Source organism: Acinonyx jubatus, chromosome A2 (assembly GCF_027475565.1).
Source record: "Acinonyx jubatus isolate Ajub_Pintada_27869175 chromosome A2, VMU_Ajub_asm_v1.0, whole genome shotgun sequence".
Lineage (NCBI taxonomy): Eukaryota > Metazoa > Chordata > Mammalia > Carnivora > Felidae > Acinonyx > Acinonyx jubatus.
In genome coordinates this window covers 12,194,704-12,215,940 of record NC_069383.1, presented here as the reverse complement: position 1 = coordinate 12,215,940, position 21,237 = coordinate 12,194,704, and the positions used below count along the sequence as shown (strand labels likewise).

At 39.7% G+C, this 21,237-nt stretch overlaps 3 protein-coding genes across 12 annotated transcripts in view; 1 reads left to right on the top strand and 2 right to left on the bottom strand.

Annotated features, from left to right (window-relative positions):
- Positions 1–21,237, bottom strand: part of KEL (Kell metallo-endopeptidase (Kell blood group)) — a 258,323-nt gene that overhangs the window by 77,372 nt on the left and 159,714 nt on the right. The window lies entirely within an intron of this gene.
- On the bottom strand, positions 1,948–21,234 carry LOC106986539 (olfactory receptor 9A4-like). The gene has a single exon (XM_053217970.1). The coding sequence runs from the start codon at positions 3,989–3,991 to the stop codon at positions 3,047–3,049; it is 945 nt and encodes a 314-aa protein (XP_053073945.1). The 5' UTR covers positions 3,992–21,234; the 3' UTR covers positions 1,948–3,046.
- Positions 19,069–20,504, top strand: LOC106986541 (olfactory receptor 6V1). Its single transcript, XM_015084722.3, has one exon. The coding sequence runs from the start codon at positions 19,069–19,071 to the stop codon at positions 20,008–20,010; it is 942 nt and encodes a 313-aa protein (XP_014940208.2). The 3' UTR covers positions 20,011–20,504.

The following is a 21,237-nucleotide window of genomic DNA, read 5'->3' as shown; positions in this document are numbered from 1 at the left end:
TGTGGCAACTTCATCACCAGTCAGCTTCTCCTCTGCCCAAACAAATTCTCCCCCATACCTTTACAGTAATTATCTCAAAGATCACTCCCAGACTTAAGACAACCTGACAATTTCTTTCCTGAATGATCCACAGTTTTAAATATATATATATATATATATATATATATATATATATATATATATAGTGTGTGTGTGTGTGTGTGTGTGTGTGTGTGTGTGTGTGATTTTACTCTGTATGGTATATCTCTTCACCAAATATGCTCTATCAGGAAAGAGACCATGTCCACTATGTTTCCCGTTATATTTTAAGCACACTGTATGAAAGGTAACTGTTATTCAAAAGATGTTCTTGCTGAATGATCTGTTCTTAATTTGCAATCAAGTTGGACTCTTTCATAGTTTCAAAAACCATTTATGTTTTTCTTTATTGAACTTACCAATTTAGAAGGGAACTTTATGCACAAATAAAGCAAACCTTTATTTTAAAAATTAAAAATTGGGGCACCTGGATGGCTTAGTCAGTTAAGCCTCTGAGTCTTGATTTCAACACAGGTCATGATCTCATGGGTTCATGAGACTGAGCCTTGTTTCAGCATCTGTGCTGATGGAGCCTGCTTGGGATTCTCTCCTTCTCACTCTCTCTCTGTCCCTCCTCTGCTCACATGCACTCCCTCTCTCAAATTAAACACTTAAAAATTTTTCAGTAACACTCTATTTATTCATTCATTCATTTATTTATATTTGTATAGTTAAATATTTTATTCTTATGTGGTTAACTTTAAGTCTTTTAGTATCCTGGGGTCTGTGTTTTCCTCAGAGAAGTCTATGTTCATAATCCAAGTAACTAAAAAAGGAGTGAAGAAAAATGAACATAGTTGCAGAGAAATAAGGGTGTCTATTAAGTGCACTAAATACAGGCTGTGGTGACACTAGAATAGGAGAGACAAAGGAGAGTAAGAAATCTTCAAAGAAATGATGATTGAAAACTTTCCAAATTTTATGAGAAACATTAATTTACACACCCAAGAAAATCAATGAACTCCAAGTGAAATGAATTCAAAGAGATCTGCACACAAATACATAATACTAAAATTACTAAAAGACAAAGAACAAATCTTTAAAGCAACAAGAAAAAAATGATTCCTCACATACAAGGAGACTCCATTAATATTAACAGGTGACTTCTCCTGGAAACAGTTAAGACTAGAAGGTAATGGGATGACATATTTAAGTGCTTAAAGAAAAAACATGGTCAATCAAGAATCTTATATCCACCAAAACTACCTTTCAAAACTGAAAGCAAAGGAAAGACACATAACTCCCAGAAAAACTTAGGGCACCAGGGTGGCTCAGTTGGTTAAGCATCTGACTTTGGCTCAGGTCATGATCTCATGGTTCTTGAGTTGGAGCCCTACACTGGGCTCTGTGCTGACAGCTCAGTCCCTGGAGCCTGCTTCAGATTCTGGGTCTCCCTCTCTCTGTCCCTCCACAATTCTCTCTCTCTCTCTTAAAAATAAACATAAAAAAAAAACCTCCCAGAAAAACTCAAACAGAAAATTTGTTGTTAACAGAGTCTTTATACAAGAAATACCAAAGAAATTTCTTCCAACTAAAAGCAAATCGTCCCATCATCTACTGCTGGGTGGCTCAATATCTCCACCCAGTTCAGGGCTGGCTGGAGGTGCTGAGTGTTACCATTTAATCAATACCTTCCTGGGGCACCTGTGTGGCTCAGTCAGTTAAGACTCTGGCTCTTAAATTTTGCCCAGGTCAAAATCTCAGGGTAGTGAGATCCAGCCCTGTGTCACTAATAGCATGGAGCCTGCTTTGGGATTCTCTATCTCCTCTCCTCTCCTCTCCTTTCTTCTTCTTCTTCTTCTTCTTCTTCTTCTTCTTCTTCTTCTTCTTCTTCTTCTTCTCTCTCTCTTTCTCTCTCTCTCTCTCTCTCTCTCTCTTTCCCCCTCCACCCACTCACATACATTCTCTCTTTCAAAATAAATATATAAACTTTTTTTAAATAAAAAATAATGAAAATACTTTTAAATTCCTCCTTCCTTCAAATACCTTGCTCCAACATGATGAGCTTCCTACACTTGCATTGTCATAAAACCATGACTTATATTCCTGAAGAGCTGCAAGTTGAGAGGGTAGCTTCTTATTTCTGTGGTGCTCCCCATAGGGAAAATTTATGACAGGGTACTGAGACACTTGGATTTCAGAGACAAAGAACCACAAGCATCATGAAGCCTAAAGTCTGAGTCTGGAAATAGTCTCAACAAACATAGTAGATTTAAGCAGTTGTACAACACAGGATGCTTTCTCTAGAATTAGTCATTTAATTCTTACTTGTCTCAATCCCCATATGTCCCAATACCAATATGTCCCAAAATATTTCATATCTTTACATCGCTAATACTTACTAAAAGGAAAATATTCCAATCCCCATATCTCCACTCTAGATTTGTTCTGTGGCAAAGAGTATGTAACATTGTATGTACTTTGCACTAGCAATGGGGCCAGCAGAGAAAAACCAGCAGAGAAAGGAGAACCATAGAATATTTAAAGTGCATACAGCCATTAGGTCAAGAAATTGCACAAAATACAGGAAAATCTCTACAACAGTTGATAAAGAAACAAAGTGAGCATCTACCCCTTGGGACTGATTATGCCAGATGCCTCCCCACCACTTCTTCCCACATTCTTCCTTCCCTAGGAAATACATCCTCAAAAATGCATTGTAGGAGAATGAATTGAAGGATACAGAGCTATAAACATGTGTGTATTACCTTTCGTTAATCATCCCACTTCCCAAAGATATGCCTCCATGGTTCAAGAGGGGAACCATCAGAAACTGAGGAAAGAGATTCTAGTGTGCAGAGAATAGGTTTCATTTTTATCTGTCTTGTCTTCTCCAACAGCACAGATTGGAGGTTGTACAAAACTGATCTTTGAAAAGATGATAATTATAAGAGAGGAGCTAGGGTTTTCTAGGTTAGTGAATAATTTATAGTGAAGACATTGCCACCCAAAACTGATGTAGAGAGATTTAATCCTTTACCAGTCGACAGCAGCGTTTCATACCATCCCGAAGGGCCTCTTTGACTTTGTCATTCCTCAGGGTGAAGATGAAAGGGTTCAGGAAAGGGGTTACCACAGAAATAAACAGGGAAACTATCTTGTTGTACTCAGCAGCCTGTGTTTGCTTAGGTTTCACATAGAGGAACAAGCAACTGCCATAGCCGATCACAACAAAGGTGAAGTGAGAAGCACACGTAGAGAAGGCTTTCCTCCGGCCTGAGGCTGTGGGGATCTTGAGGATGGTAGAGATGATGTAGGTGTAGGAGACTATTGTTGGGGTCAGTGAACCAATGATAATGACAATAGCCATTAAGAAGAGAACAAACTCTGTGAAAAGAGTGTCACCACAGGATAGTTTGAGCAGTTGCCCGCGTTCACAAAAAAAGTGGTCTAACAGATTTGACTTGCAGAAGGTAAACTGAAATGTGGCATAGACTGGCCATATTTCAGAGAGGAACCCAAACACCCATGACACAATGACCACCCAGATGCAGGTGTGGCTGTTCATAATGATGTTGTACCTCAAAGGGTTACAGACAGCCACGTAACGATCCACAGCCATCGCTCCCAGTAACACAAACTCTGTGGTCCCCACAGCAAGGTATAGGAAGAGCTGGGTGACACATGCAGCCAGAGATATTGTCTGCATCCCAGGGAGCATCAATCCCCAAAGCATCATGGGCACAGTAATAGTTGTGATCAGGATCTCCAAGGCAGACAAATGACCAAGGAAGAAATACATGGGAGACTGCAGACGTTTATCCACACAGACAATCACAATGATGACTGTGTTTCCCATTAATGTCACTGAGTAGAAGAAAAAGAATATGGCAAAAAGAACGTGGTGTAGTTCTTGGGACCCAGGAAAGCCTAGAAGGCAGAATTCAGTGGCACTAGAGAGATTGTTCATCATTTACTCCTTTTTTCTGCTCCTTGTAAAATCTACACATCAAAGACTGGTAACATGGCGCCACATAGCCCTGTTCTCCAAAGAGAAGGAAGACAGGTTAGGATGAGAAAATATTTTCAACCTGAGAACCTGGTGACATGCCCCGACTGCAATGCTCTGCACAAGGTCAGACAAATGTGATCACCTTCAATCTAGCACAAGTCTGCCTGTCTGGAATAGGGGAAGACTCCTGAATCGCTACTGAGGATAAGAAAACATTCTCTGTCTTTTTACACCACAGGATAGGTCTTCTCTCCAGGGACAGAGGATAAGAGTGTTTAAACTGACCACTTATGAAGCTGTGTTGATCAGCCACACCAGTCCGGGGACCGTGTCATTCTTCTTATGTTAACTGTAGCAGATGACATAAGAGTGTTCTAGGTGATGGTCAGATCATGGAACATTGAACCCTACACATCATCCTTACTTGTATTGTCTAGACCCAACTTGGGGTAGTAGAAAAGCAGCAGAGGACTAAGACCAACACCCCTGCTCTCCCCAGAGTGTGAACTTCCATGGTACAGAGCAGACACATCTACAAATGAGAGCTCTGGAGCTCTCTGGAGATAATTTCCCAGGGCAGAATCATTCTTCCCTAAACCCATGTGCTTTGCAAAATGTTGGGAGAGAGGAAAGGTGGCACCTGTCCCTAACAAGGATAGATCTGAGGCCAGTAGCTCCTGTGGATGTCTGGATCTCGACCTCTCACTTTATTCATCCCATTACTCAAATGTCATCTCCTCAGAGGATTCTATCCAGTAACCCTACACCAATTAGGAATAACTTGTTCATTTTTGGACTTTACCATTCTTTGTAGCACTTTTTATTACCTGATATGATATGTATACTAATTTCATTCCTTCATTGAACATTAAGCAAATTCAGCAGTGGATAGAACAAACAAAAATTCCTGCCCTGTGGAGCTTACATTCAAGGGGAGGGTGGATGCCAGATTATATACAAGACAAGTAAGTACAATTATGATGCTAGTCTATTCATCATGCTGGAACAAATATAAGGCAAGGAAGAAGGACAGGAAACCAATTTCATGTATTCACAGTTCATCTATGATACTAGAATATAAACTCTATGAAGGCAAGGACATGTATATCTATATTATTGTTGAGCTATAAAGTCATGCTGATAAATTTCCCTACATGATGGTTGCTTGGATGTGTGCTATATGGTTAAATAGTACTTGATGCCCATTAAAGTAGTTGGGCCATACCCCGTGGAGCCTACTCTTCTTGATTTGCTTTCATGGCTCACATTACCATTTTCCCTTCCTCACTTTCCTTATTCATGTCACCTCCTCTAAGCTTCTGTGGGCTGGAATGATGGGAAAACAGGTCAAGGACAGAACTGTTGGGATAGCTCTCAGTGATCTACATTTATATAATGTCTACATAATGAGCACTAGCTGAAAAAAATACAGAAGAATGTTAGCAGTGACTGTTCTTAGTACTGGGACAGAGAAGAATTGAATCTGCTCTCTGCTGTGTAGAGGGGATTTGGAGATGAGCCTCTCAATTCTGCTGCTCCACTATTCTACCCCTCAGAAGCTAGGCCTCCTTCTTGCAGGCAGCCAAGCCCAGAACTCCATACTTGATCATCTCCTACTGATTCCTTGGCAGAAAGCAACCGTGAGAAGACACTCACCTTCATGGAGGGGTCTCTCCACCACTTCTCAGGCTCTCCAGGGCTCAGCTAAGGCTAACTCCTATCTAGTTACTGCTCAGGAGGCAGAGCAACTTTCTTGGGAGGAGCTTAGGAAAAAGTCCAGAAATAACAGCGTTCAGGGAACCGAGGGTTTCTCTCTCTCTTCTTCACCCTCACTACCCTCCTTCCCAAGGGGACTTAGTCACTGAGGTACATGTTCTTAATTAGGACGCCAGGTTCAGGGCGTCCCTAAGCAATCAGACTGCAGAAAGCAGAACAAACTTTTAGTTATTCCCATTTTTGACCAATTAAGTGTCAGAACTTTTGAAACTTTTTGCTTAAGGAGGACACCTGAAATCTCACCAATCACAGGTTTTCAATACCAAGACTGCCTCCTCAAAGGCCCCAAGTCTAGGTTTCAAGAAGACATCTTGGACTCTAAGCAGATCACCCCTTCTGCCCCTATATCCTAGACTCTTCCCTGATTCTTTTAGCTATTCAGAGAAAACAAGCATCCCCCAGTCCCCAGTATGACACATTACAATTGACATCTAAAATGTGCACCAATATCTTAAAGCATGCATGTTGGTCCCAGACAGTCCTAACTTCACCAGAAATCCCCTACAAAGTCTGTTTTCTCCTTCACTCATTTCATAGAGAGGCTCCTGCTCCTAACTCTGAGGACCTTCCAGAAAACTGGAGAGAGTTTCTGCCCCCAAATTGTACTTCACTCTCTGCTACTCTCTCAGGTTTCCACTCTTCTGAACACACATGCATCTGTATGCATTCAAGCAAGATTCTTACATTTATTTCTATGGTGTGTCCATGTTTGCCAGCTGGGCACTTCAAAGTCGGGACAGCATAAGGACAGCCAATGTATGCAGTTATATTTACAACCTGAAACAACTGACAAATGTAAATTGTAAATCTGCTTTATACTAGAGTGAGACAGAAAAAGTGGCAGCTACAAAACATTTATTTAGATTTGAGATTTCATTTGAAGAATACCTGCTAAATCTGAGAATATCACCAGGTGAAAAAGGGTATAAATTGGGGACAATCATCCTAACCATGCCTGAACATTGCCCTAGCCCAATGAGATTGCCACATAATCTTGGAAAAATTTCCTAAGCATGTATCTGCATATTTTTAACAGAAAATGCTGTGGATATCTGTTATGGCATTTTCTCTCTCACTTCTCAAAATAATCCATGGGTATACAGTCAATCTATGAGAAAGGAGGCAAGAATATGCAATGTGGAAAGAAAGTTTCTTCAATAACTGGTGCTGGGAAAAGTGGACAACTCATGTGAAAGAGGGAAGTGGACTTCTTTCTTACACCACACACAAAAATAAGTTCAAAATGGATTAAACACAAAATGTGAGACCTGAAACCATACAACCCTTAGAAGAAAACATAGGCAGTAATCTCTGACTTCAGCCTTAGCTACATTTTTCCAGATATATCTCCTCAGGCAAGGGAAACAAAAGCAAAAATAAATTATTGGTACCACACCAAAATAAAAAGCTTTTGCACATCAAAGGAAACCATCAACCAAATGAAAAGGTATCCTACTGAATTGAAGAACATATCTGCAAATGATATATCTGTAAAGGATTAATATCAAAATATATATATATTTTTTAATTTTTTTCTTCAACGTTTTTTATTTATTTTTGGGACAGAGAGAGACAGAGTATGAACGGGGGAGGGGCAGAGAGAAAGGGAGACACAGAATCGGAAACAGGCTCCAGGCTCCGAGCCATCAGCCCAGAGCCCGACGCGGGGCTCGAACTCACGGACCGCAAGATCGTGACCTGGCTGAAGTCAGATGCTTAACCGACTGCGCCACCCAGGCGCCCCTAATATCAAAATATATTTTAAAAACTTATACGATTCAACACCAAAAGCCCCCAAATAATCCAATTTCAAAATAGGCAGAGGACCTGAATAGACATTTTTCAAAGAAGACATGAAAATGGCCAACAGACATATGAAAAGATGGTCAGCATCACTAGTCGCCAGGGAAATGCAAATCAAAACCCAATGAGGGGCGCCTGGGTCACTCAGTGGGTTGGGTGTCCGACTTTGGCTCAGGTCATGATTTCACAGTTCGTGGATTCGAGCCCCGCATCGGGCTCTGTGCTGACAGCTCAGAGCCTGGAGCCCACTTGGGATTCTGTGTCTCCCTCTCTCTCTGCCCCCTCCCTCACTCATACTTGCTCACTCTCTCTCTCTCTCTCAAAAATAAATAAACATTAAAAAAATTTTTTTAAAACCCACAATGAGATATTATCCCACACCTATCAGAGTGACTGGAAACAAACAACAAAACAAAACAAAACAACAAGAAATAAGTTCTGGCAAGCCTATGGAGAAAATACAACCCTGCTGTACTACTGGTAAGAATGTAAATTGGTATAACCACTGTGGAAAACAGTATGGAAGTTCCTCAGAAGTTTAAAAATAGAAATATGATATGATCCAGTAACCCCACCACTAGGTATTCACCCAAAGAAACCAAAAATACTCATTAAAAACAACACATATGCTCCCCTGTTTATGGCAGCAATTCTTCAATTGCCAAGATATGGAAGCTACCTAAGTGTCCATCAGTAGACGAATAAATAAATACAATGTGGTTCACACACACACACACACACACACACACACACAAGCACGCGTGCACACAGAATATTACTCAGCCGTAAAAAAAATGAGATCTTGCTTTGTTGTTGTGACAACATAGATGGACTTAGAGGATTTTATGCTAAGTGAAATAAATTGGACAGAGAAAGACAAATACTGTATCATTTCACTATGTGGGATCAAAAACAAAAACAAATAGAACAAACAAACAAAAGTAGAAACAGATGCATAACTACAGAGAACAAATAGTGCCTGCCACAGGAGATGCGGACAGAGATTGGGCAAAATGGGTAAAGGGGAGTGTGTGATACAGGCTTTCAGTTATGGACTAAGTTGTTAGGATGAATGGTACAGCATAGAGAATATAGTCAATGGTACTGTAATGGTGTGTAATAGTGTTGTATGATGATAGACGGTAGCTACAATTGTGGTGAACATAGCATAATGTATAGAGTTGAAATCACTATGTTGTATCCCTAAAACTAATATAACATTGTGTGTCAATTATACCTCAATAAAATAAAACAAAAATATACAATTTAACCCAAAATTTAAGAAGATATTTCCTCCTATCAAGACATTTTGGCTTTCTTTTTAAAAAATTTTTTTGCATAGTACTCCATATGAATGCCCCATTCTTTATTAGCTAGACTCTTGATCAATTTTGCCTGTTGTTTACGTTTTTACCATTTAGCCCATTTAGTCCTTTACCCATTAATTATCCCCCCACCCACAACCCCTCCAGCGACCCTCAGGTTGTTCTCTACATTTAAGAGTCTTCTATGTTTTGTCCCCCTCCCTGTTCTTTTTAATTATTTTTGCTTCTCTTGCCTTATGTTCATCTGTTTTGTATCGTAGATTCCACATATGATATTTGAATTTCTCTGACTGACTTATCTCACTCAGCATAATACACTCTAGTTCCATCCATGTTGTTACAAATGGCAAGATTTCATTTTTTGATTGCCAAGAAATATTCCATTGTATATGTATATATACCACATCTCCTTAATCCATTCATCTGTCAATGGACATTTGGGCTCTCTCCATACTTTGAATTGTCGGTAGCGCTGCTATAAACATTGAGGTGCATGTGTTCCTTCAAAACAACACACCTGTATCCCTTGGATAAATACCTAGTAGTGCAATTGCTGGGTTGTATGGTAGTTCTATTTTTAATTTTTTGAGGAACCTCCATACTGTTTTCCAGAGTGGCTGCACCAGTTTGCATTCCCACCAGCAGTGCAAAAGAGATCCTCTCTCTCTCTCTGCATCCTCACCAACATCTGCCGTTGCCTGAGTTGTTAATATTCGCCATTCTGACTGGTGTGAGGTGGTATCTCATTGTGGTTTTGATTTGTATTTCCCTGATGATGAGTGATGTTGAACATTTTTTCATGTGCCTGTTAGCCATCTGGATGTCTTCTTTGGAAAAGTGTCTCTTCGTATCTTCTGTTCATTTCTTTACTAGATTATTTGTTTTCCAGGTGTTGAGTTTGATAAGCTCTTTATAGATTTTGGATACTAAACCTTTATCTGATATGTCATTTGCAAATATCTTCTCCCATTCTGTCAGCTGCCTTTTAGTTTTGCTGATTGTTTCCTTCGCTGTGCAGAAGCTTTTTATTTTGATGAGGTCTCAATAGTTCCTTTTTGCTTTTGTTTCCCTTGCCTCCAGACACGTGTTGAGTAAGAAGTTGCTGCGGCTGAGGTCAAAGAGGTTTTTTCCTGCTTTCTCCTCAAGGATTTTGATGGCTTCCTGTATTACATTTAGGTCCTTCATCCATTCTGAGTTTATTTTTGTGTATGGTGTAAGAAAGCGGTCCAGGTTCATTTTTCTGCATGCTGCTGTTCAGTTTACCCAGCACCATTTGCTGAAGAGACTGTCTTTATTCCACTGGATATTCCTTCTTGCTTTGTCAAAGATTACTTGGCCATAGACTTGTGGGTTCATTTCTGGGTTCTCTATTCTGTTCTATTTATCTAAGTGTCTGTTTTGATGCCAGTACCATACTGTCTTAATGATTACAGCTTTGTAATGTATCTTGAAGTCCAGAATTATGATGCCTCCAATTTTGGTTTTCTTTTTCAGGATTTGTTTGGCTATTCAGGGTCCTTTATGGTTCCATACAAATTTTAGGATTGTTTGTTCTAGCTCTGTGAAGAATGCTGGTGTTATCTTGATAGGGATTGCATTAAATATGTAGATTGCTTTGTGTAGTATTGACATTTTAACAATATTTGATCTTCCAGTCTATGAGCATGGAATATTTTTCCATTTGTGTGTGTGTGTGTCTGCAGTTTTTTTCATAATATTTCTATAGTTTTCAGTGTATAGATTTTCCATCTCTTTGGTTAGGTTTATTCCTAGTTTTTTATGGGTCTTGGTGCTGTTGTAAATGGGACTGATTCCTTGATTTCTCTTTCTGTTGCTTCATTATTGGTGTATAGAAATGCAACCAATTTCTGTACTTGATTTTATATCCTGTGACTTTGCTGAATTCATAAATCAGTTCTAGCAGTTTTTTGGTGGAATCTTTTGGGTTTTCCATATAGAGTATCATGTCATCTGTGAAGAGTGAAAGTTCCACTTCCTCCTTGCTGATTTGGATGTCTTTTATTCCTTTGTGTTGTCTGATTGCTGAGGCTAGGACTTCCAAACTATGTTGAATAACTGGTGAGAGTGGACATCCCTGTCATATTCCTGACCTTAGGGGGAAAGCTCTCAGTTTTTCCCCATTGAGACTGATATTAGCAGTGAGTCTCTCATATATGGCTTTTATGATCTTGAGGTATGATCCTTCTATCCCTACTTTCTTGAGGGATTTTGTCAAGAAAGGATGCTATATTTTGTCAAATGCTTTCTCTGCATCTACTGAGAGGATCATGTTGTTCCTGTCCTTTCTTTTATTAATGTGATGTATCACATTGATTGATTTACAGATATTGAACAAGCCCTGTATCCCAGGTATAAATCCCACTTGATTGTGGTGAATAATTCTTTTAATGTATTATTGGATCCAGTTGGCCAGTATCTTGTTGAGAATTTTTGCATCCATGTTTATCGGGGAAATTGGTCTTTAGTTCTCCTTTTCAGTGGGTCTTTGTCTGGTTTTGTAATCAACGTAATGCTGGCCCCATAGAATGAGTTTGGAAATTTTCCTTTCACTTCTATTTTTTAGAACAGCTTCAAAAGAATAGGTGTTAACTCTTCTTTAAATATTTGGTAGAATTCCCCTGGAAAACCATCTGGTCCTAAGTCTTGGGAGTTTGTTGATTACAAATTCAATTTCTTACTGGTTATTGGTCTGTTCAAGTTTTGTATTTCTTCCTGTTTTGGTTTTGATAGTTTATATGTTTCTAAGATTTCTCCATTTCTTCCAGATTGCCAAATTTATTGGCATATAATTGCTCATAATATTCTTATTATTGCTTGTATTTCTGCAGTATTTGGTTATGATCTCTCCTCTTTCATTCCTGATTTTATTTATTTGGGTCCTTTCCTTTTTCTTTTTTTTCAAACTGGGTAGGGGTTTATCAATTTTGTTAATTCTTTCAAAGAACCAGCTCCTGGTTTCATTGATCTGTTCTAGTGTTGTTGTTTTTTTCATATTTCTATAGCATTGTCTTCCACTCTAATCTTTATTATTTCCTGTCTTCTGCTGGCTTTGGGTTTTATTTGCTGTTCTTTCTCTCGCTCTTTAAGATGTAAAGTTAGGTTGTGTATCTTAGAACTTTCTCCCTTCTTTAGGAAGGCCTGGATTTCTATATACTTCCCTCTTATGACTGCCTTTGCTGCATCCCAGAGTTTTTGGGCTGTGGTGTTATCATTTTCATTGGCTTCCATGCACTTTTTAATTTCCTCTTTAACTTCTTGCTTAACGCATTCATTCTTTAATAAGATGTTCTTTAGTCTCCAAGTATTTGTTACTTTTCCAAATTTTTTGTGGTTGATTTTGAGTTTCATAGTGTTGTTGTCTGAAAATATGCACGGTATGATCTCGATTTTTTGTACTTGTTAAAGGCTGATTTGTGTCCCAGTATGTGGTCTATTCTGGAGAATGTTCCATGTGCACTCGAGAAGAATGTGTATTCCTCTGCTTTAGGATGAAATGTTCTGAATATAATTGTTAAGTCCCTCTGCTCCAGTGTGTCATTCAAAGCCATTGTTTCCTTGTTGGTTTTCTGCTTAGATGATCTGTCCGTTGATGAAACTGGGGTGTTGAAGTCCCCTACTATTATGGTATTATTATCAATGAGTTTCTTTATGTTTGTGATTAATTGATTTATATAGTTATGTTTCTTCACACTGGGGGCATAAATGTTTATAATTGTTAGATCTTGGTGGGTAGACCCTTTAATTATGATATAATGCCCTTCTTTGTCTTTTGTTACAGGATTTATTTTAAAATCTAAAGTGTCTGAAATATGATATAATGCCCTTCTGTATCTCTTATTACAGGATTTATTTTAAAATCTAGATTGTCTGATATAAGTATGGCTACTCTGGCTTTCTTTTGGTGACCATTAGCATGATACATGGTTCTCCATCCCCTTACTTTCAATCTGAAGGTATCTTTAGGTCTAAAATTGGTCTCTTGTAAGCAGCATATATAGATGGATCTTGTTTTCTTATCAATTCTGTTACTCTATGTCTTTTGATTGGACAGTTTAGTCCATTGACATTTAGAGTGAGTACTGAAACATATGAACTTATTGCCATTGTGTTGTCTGTAGAGTTGGAGTTTCTGGTGGTGTTCTCTGGTCCTTTCTAGTCTTTGTTACTTTAAACCTTTTTTGTTTTGTTTCATCTTTTTTCCCCTCAGAGAGTCCCCCTTAAAATTTCTTGCAGGGCTGGTTTAGTGCTCATGAATTCCTTTAGTTTTTGTTTGTCTGGGAAACTCTTTGTCTCTCCTATTTTGAATGATAACCTTGCTGGATAAAGAATTCTTGGCTACCTATTTTTTTTATGATTCAGCATGTTGAAAATATCCTGCCACTCTTTTCTGGCCTGCCAGATTTCTGTGAATAGGTTTGTTGTGAACCTGATCTGCCTTCCCTTATAGGTTAAGGACTTTCTTTTTTCTTGCTGTTTTATAATCCTTTACTTATCTGTGTATTTTGTGAATTTGACTATGATATGCCTTGTTGATGGTCGTTTTTTGTTGAATCTAATGGGGGTTCTCTGTGCTTCTCAGATTTTGATGTCTGTGTCTTTCCCCAGGTTGGGAACACTTTCTACTATGATTTGCTCACATAAACCTTCCACCCCTTTTTCTCTCTCTTCTTCTGCGACCCCTATGATTCACATGTTATTACTTTTTAATGAGTCACTGAGTTCTCTAATTCTTATATTGTGCTCTTTTGCCTTAGTTTCCCCTCCTTTTTTTCTGCTTCATTATTCTCCTTGTTTGTCTTCTATATCACTGATCATTGCTCTGCTTCATCTATCCTTGCCTCCATGGCATCCATTCGAGATTGCATCTCAGTTATAGCATTTTTAATTTCGTTTTGACTAGATATTACTTCTTTTATCTTAGCAGAAAGGGATTCTATGTTTTTTTTGACCCCAGCTGGTATTCTTATGATCATGATTCTAAATTCTGGTTTAGACATCTTGCTTATATCTGTGTTGATTAAGTCCCTGGCTGTCAGGACTTTCTTTCTGTTCTTTCTTTTGGGGTGAAATCCTTCATTTCATCATTTTGGAGGAAGAAAAAGAATAAAATAAATAAGTAAATTAAAAACATTAAAAACAACACAAAAAATCAAGTAAAGGAAGCTAGATCCTAGATGTGTTTTGGTCTGGTTGTTGAAAGAAGCTTGGTAGAATAGAGGAGGAAAAAGGCAAAAAAAAAGAAAAGAAATAAAGGTGAAAAACAGTAAGAAAACATTTAAAAAATTTTTGTAATTGTATACAATAAAATAGAGTAAAATTAAATGAAGAAATTAAAATAGACTAAAAACTTCACAACACACACAAATAAAAAATATAGTAGGAAAAAATGAAGAACAATGTTTTTTACAAAAATGGAAAATAAAAATAATTTTTTTCTTTCTCTATCCAAGAATAAGAAAAGAAAAAAAATGGATAGACCAGCAAACAGAATGAAATCTGAGTAAAATTACATCCAGTTTCCCCAGAAGTCAAACTATTTAGCACTTTATAGTCTGTGAACTAAGCAAGTGGAGAGACTTGTGATAGTCCCCTAGGGTTTGGTTGGCACAGTTGGTCAGGGTTTGGTGTAATGGCTCGGTTCTCCACTAGGTGGCTCTGTTTAGCTTACTTGGGTGGATCAGTTTGGCGTATGTATGCGTGTATGCACATGCACAGGAGAGGTGAAAATGGCGTCACCCATTTTCTGTGCTATCACCAACCAGCAATCAAACACCCCTCCTTTTTCTCTGGCTTCCATCCACTCCCCACTTCTACACTGTCCATGACCAAGCCTTCAGCCTGCCAAGAAGCACTTCTCTCCCAAATTTTATCTCATATAGGGCTGTGTTTCTAAACCTCTCACTTCTAGGGCCCTTCAGTTTGAACCTGCTCTGATCCTCTGGAGGAGGGTCTTGCCAAGGAATCGTGGGGTGCCAGCCTGCCCCCAGGAACACTCACACAACTGTGCCACTGCAGAGGTCCAGAGACTGCATCCCATTGCCAGTCCACCCCAGAAACATTTCACACAATCATGTATCAGCAGTGGTTCAGGGATTATGGTAAAGCACAACACACATCTGGCATCAGGATTCATGGCACCCTAGCATCCTTGTTCCAACACCAGCAAACATGGCTATAATTGGTGGTCTACTGGGACCTTTGCCTGTGGGGAGACTGAATGCTTTCCCTTTAGGAAAGATGGGAAGGAAGGCAATGAAATCCATTCTCACTACTTCTATTCAACATTGTATTGGAAGTCTTAGCTAATGCAATAAAGCAAGATAATGAAATAAAAAGCATAGAATTAGAAAATAAAAATAATAAAACTATTTACATATGACATAATCTTATATGTAAAAAATCCTAAAACGTCCACAAAAAAATACTAGAACTAACAAGTTGTTATTAAGGTAACAGGACAAAAGCTAAGTATATAAAAATCTGTTGTATTGCTATACACCAGCAATAAACATTAGAAATGGAAATAAAATCTATAATATACAATAGTATCCAAAAATATGAGAGACTAAAGGATATATTTAACAAACTATGTGCAAGAAATAAAGTCATAAAACATTACTGAAAGAATTTAAAGACCTAAATAAATGAAGAAATATTCCAAATCAGAAGACTCGATTTTATTATAAAGCCAATTCTTTTTAATCTAGTCTAAAGGTTCAACACAAATTCAACCAAAATCCCAGAGCCGTGGGGCACCTGGGTGGCTCAGTCCATTGAGCGTCTGACTCTTGATTTCAGCTCGGGTCATGATCCCAGTGTTGTGAGATCAAGCGCCACTTTGGGCTCTGCACTGAGTGCTGAGCATGGAGCTTGCTTAAGATTCTCTTTCTCCCTCTGCCCCTCTCTCCTGCTCATATGGGTTCTCTCTCTCTCTCTCAAATAAATTTTTTTTCAAATCCCAGAACTGTTATTTTGGCTTTAACATTAAGAAGGTGACTCTAAGATTTATATGTAAATGTAAAGGATCTAGAGTAGCCAAATAATTTTTAAAAAGCACAAAGCTGGGAGACTCACAAATCTTACTTAAAGACTTCTTACAAAGCTACAATAATTGAGACAGTATGTTATTGACATAATATCATGTAGATCAGTAGACATATACACCAATGAAATAGTACAGAGAATTCAGACACAGACTCAGACATGTATTTTCAATTTATTTTAATAGTATATACTAAGTGTTGAGTGAGTAGCAATATTCTCCTTTCTACATTATCCCCCATTTCTGTCCAGACATAAAATCTTCCTTGCAATCAAAGCTTTGCCCTAAAAACTCAGTTCTAGACTCAGGTCCTACAGAAAGATTTCCAGGCCATCTGTCCTTCCTTTGTGGGTCTTAAACTTGGGATCCACTTGTACTGTCTTCACAGGAAAGCTTTTGCTTCATATCCCTTTGTTATTATTTGTCTGTGGGTGGGGCTAAGTTGGGTGGCATCCATAAAGTCTGAACTTCTCTGAGGTGAAGGATGTTACTCAGAGTTAACTGGGGAGCTTGATCCCTTATCTATGCTATGTTGCCTTCACCTTCATCCCTCCCTAAGGTGTACATCTTCTAACAAAAGTCAGAGACAGGCCCTTCAGGTTGCTCGGCTCCCAAGATGTTTCTATCAGGGGCCATGGCTCCAAGAGGAGGATATCTCTTCTTAAGCTTACTGTTTCAATTCCCCAACTTCTACAGATGACACTGGAGAGTTCAGACAAGAGTGTGATGTGGTCCAATACCTACATTCCCTACTTCTCCTGATCTCAAAATCCTGGATCTGGGAGGGAGACAAAATCTCCAAATGAAAACTGTATCTAACCCTCACTATCTATCCAGTCTGCCATAATTTTAATCCAGGAAGGGTCAGAAAGCAAGCTCTGCCATGGGACCAACCTAAGCCATCAGCTGCTTAGGTGTATCTAGGTCTCTATCCCTTTCTTCATTCACATCTTTTTCTCAAATGTTACTTACTCAGAACACAGGAGTTCCCATTATTCTAAAGAAAAACAATAGTGCCTCTTAATCCCCAGAGTATTCCTTGTTTTCCCATCATTCCCCTGAAGAACACTGCTGGAGTCTATTTCCCATCCAATGTATGCTTAGCTCTAAACCACATCAAGAAACCAGGGACTTGGAGACATGGTGGGTAGAGAGAATCAAGAACACTTATCATTGGGAGGAAAGGGGCAAAGACAGCACCCTTCTCCTCTGGTCTCATCAAAGTTGCTGCCCAGGTCTTTGTGGTGACACGGGGTAAGTCTTTAATTAGGAAATCAGTAGACGACTGGAGATATTGTAGCTTGTGGAGCCACTCACCTAGCAGTACAGAAGCCCCTTACTACTCCTGCCAGCTGTAACACACTAACCAAGGATAGTGGACCACATATCTCATGTCACTCATGTTACAGAGTGAACCCATTAGGCAGACATGAATTTCTTAATGTGAGCAGCTCACGAAAACACTCAGAGGCTAAAGTAAGTGGCTTAGGTTTGCATATGGGTTGAGCTCCTGTGCAGCACAGACATCAAAATTGGGTTTCAATTGATCAGTTCTGGGTGTAGATTTTAGACCTACTGTTAGGGTTTATTAGTAGGATGGATAGAAGCTAATGGAGGGACAAAGCCTCTTCTTTAAATTGGAAGGCCATTGCTAGTGGCCAGGTCACAGCCTCAGATGAAGCTTTTAATGGGGCCAGAGAGTGGGCCAGAGTATAACTATTCACAGCTTTTCTCTTTCCACTTCTGATAGTTTGTATTATAGTGTTTATTTCCTTTGACAATTGGAAAAATTTAAAGGTATCCTTTCAGTGAACTTAAATTCTAAGGCAGCATAAAGTTGTAAAAATACTCACACACACACACACACACACACACACACACACACACACACACCATCTGTTGGCCTTCAGGAAGTGTGGAGAGATGATTTGGACACAAAATTTTGGCAGATGATTGGCAGCCATAGGATAATGATAGCAATGACCACAGTTGTTTGTGGAGCACTTGGTGTGTGCCTGTCACTATACTAAGTAGTTCACTCATTTAATCTTCACAATAGCCCTAGAAGTCCTAGAAACCCAGTACTATCATTATCTTCATTTTATAGCTGAGTAAACTGAGGTTCAGAGAGCATGTTATAAAGAGAAAATTTATGTTCCACAAACAGGTTTCAGATCAGAATTCAAACACAGCTTCATAGCTTGTGCCCCAAACCACCATGCAAGAATGAGAGGAGTCAGGAGGGGAAGGGACACACTGCAGCAGCAAAACAGCACCAGGAGGTAGGATGCTAATGATCTTCTCATCACTGGCAGGGCAGCCACCTGGTTCTGAGGTTTATCTCCATGACCCTGTATGTCTTTTCTGCTTTCCATCTTGAATGCATATACTAGAGCCCAGCACCACCACCACCACCAAAGGAACCTAATTTATTAACACAAAACTCTGCCTTCCCATTAATTTCATGATCATAGCTAGAGAAATGTGAATGAGTGAGAGTCCTCAATAGAGACATAGCCCAGAAAGACTTGAATGGACCCTTTAAAAGGAATCTTGATGCACAGTCTCTGAGTCATGACACAGACCCCCTCCCCCAGTACCAACCCACACTCTAGGACTTGGGGGTGACTTATACTAATTCTCTCTTTCTTTCCATGTTTCCTCCCCTCTCTATCTTTTTCTGTTTCTCCCTCTCATACATTTGGTCTTCCTTTCTTAATTGTTTTCCCATTTTGTTTTCTTCTTTCCTTCTCCAGAAATGTTGATGTCTGCTGCTGTGTTGTCTTCCTTAATCCACTCCTCTCTGTATTTCTCTCTCCATATCAATGGCTTTCAATGCTCTTAATTCTAAGACTCCCTAAATCTATGATGCTCTCATACTCTCATTTTGTTTATCTCCTTCTTTCTGTTTCTCTCTCTGTTTATCACTTTCTGTTACCTCTCTGTTTATCGCTGACCATCTACTTGTCTTGCTCTCCCTGTTCATTTTGTTTCATGATCAGTGATTCTCTCTCTCTCTCTCTCTCTCTCTCTCTCATTTCCTTCCCATACAGGCACCCAGCTCCTGGATCATGACAAATCTGAGCCACCCTTCTGAATTTGTGCTCTTGGGCTTCTCCTCTTTTGGTGAGCTGCAAGTTCTGCTGTGTGGGCCTTTCCTCATGCTTTATCTTCTTGCCTTCCTGGGAAACACTGTCATCATAGTCACAGTCATGGCCAACACCAACCTACATACTCCCATGTACTTCTTCCTGGGTAACTTTTCACTGCTGGAGACCTTGGTGACCATAACTACAGTGCCTAGGATGCTTTCAGACCTGCTGGTACCCTGCAAAGTCATTTCCTTCAATGGCTGCATGGCCCAGTTCTACTTCTACTTTTCCCTGGGTTCCACCTCCTTCCTCATCCTGTCAGACATGGCTCTTGACCGCTTTGTGGCCATCTGCCATCCACTGCACTGTGGAACTTTGATGAGCTGGGATGTGTGTATCCAGTTGGCAGGGGCTTCCTGGGCAGCTCCTTTCTTAGCCATGGTGCCCACTGTCTTCTCCCAGGCTTATCTCAGTTATTGCCATGACAACATCATTAACCACTTCTGTGACAATGCACCTCTGCTGCAACTGTCCTGCTCAGACACCAGCCTGCAGGAATTCTGGGACTTTGTGATGGCCTTAGCCTTTGTCCTCAGTTCCTTCCTGGTGACCCTCATCTCCTATGGCTATATTGTGACCACTGTGCTGAGGATCCCCTCTGCTAGAGGCCATCAGAAGGCTTTCTCAACCTGTGGATCCCACCTCACCCTGGTCTTCATTGGCTACAGGTCTGGCACCATCATCCTTCATGTCAGGTCTGGCAAAGAACATTCTATGGAAGTCAACAAGACTGTAGCCTTGGTGACATCAGTCCTCACCCCCTTTCTCAATATCTTTATCCTTACCCTCTGCAATGAGACAGTCAAGGCAGTGCTACGGGGGCAGATGCAGAGGCTTAAAGGCCTCCACAAGGCTCTATGATGAGCCTGAGGAACGTGGCCAGCTTCAGTCAAGTAGGTCTGTGAGGAGGCAGAGTACCAGACTGGGTGAGAAGACTACTAACTGAATTTCTTTAGGGTTTTTCCTCTGTGCTTCTGTGTGGTAACTACAGTGAGTCCCCAGTGCTACCCTGTCTGACTCTCACAGGCCACCATGGAAGCGCTCCCCATACCCACTAGTAGCTACAAGAACTCTGAAAGTAGCTCAAAGCCTGGGGAGCCAGAGGTAAGACTTTCAATACAAGGAAGTACATGGGCTTTCCATTCAAGGACAGCAGCCAAGAAGTATTCTCCGATCAAGAAATATTATCCACTGTGTGCGTGTGTGTGTGTGTGTGTGTGTGTGTGAAATTCCTGAAAGATTTGGGATGAAACATCAGCTCCACTCTCTTTCCCTCCCAACTATAATCTGAAATTTTAAAAAGTCTCCAACTACTTTGAACTCAGACTCATGGTTTTCTCTTAGCTTTTAACTATCCTGGGTTTTGTAAAACAGCCCCAATTTAAAATATTCTGCCTGTTTCTACAAATACATTTTAATTTACCAAACTGCATTTCTCAGTAAATGATGATGACTTCACTCATCAAGAGAGTACTCCTAGCCCCACTTATTTTAAGACAACAAAAACTACTAATTTACCACAAATGTCCAGAGTTTTACAAGTCTACTATGCGAAAATAAACAAGGCAGGGAATTGTACGCTCTTTTGGTGGACACATAGCGTCTAGCTTTGGAGATGTGGCTCACTTGGTGGTCCTTTGGTTCTCATTATACACTTCCAGTGTCACCTCAGGCTGAGCCCCTCCTAACAGAAGTGTCCCTTTGTCTGACTTTCCAAAACACTCATTTCTTGCTTGCTGAGCTGGCCCTCACCCAAATCAGAGGGTATCTTTAGCTTCCTGGTTTCAGTTTCTGGTTGAAAGTTTTGCATCTCCTCAATGACACATCAGAGCAATGACTGATGTTTGCTGTTGCCCAAACAGATTTATTTTCTCTAATTATCCTCTGCTCACCACCTCAGAGAGTAAATATTTATAGAATAAGTGGAAGGAGGATAAGAAAGTAAGGTTAACTTTACCGATAATGACTTAGTTTTTTATATATGTGTGTATATACACATATATATTCACACTTTATAAACCACTTTATACATGTTTTCCATTTGGTTTTATCCTCATAGTAAAATTCAGTTAAATAAAGAATCACTGA

Excerpts from the sequence above, each read along its gene's own strand:
- LOC106986539 (XM_053217970.1), bottom strand. The coding sequence starts at position 3,991 with ATGATGAACAATCTCTCTAGTGCCACTGAATTCTGCCTTCTAGGCTTT.
- LOC106986541 (XM_015084722.3), top strand. The coding sequence starts at position 19,069 with ATGACAAATCTGAGCCACCCTTCTGAATTTGTGCTCTTGGGCTTCTCC.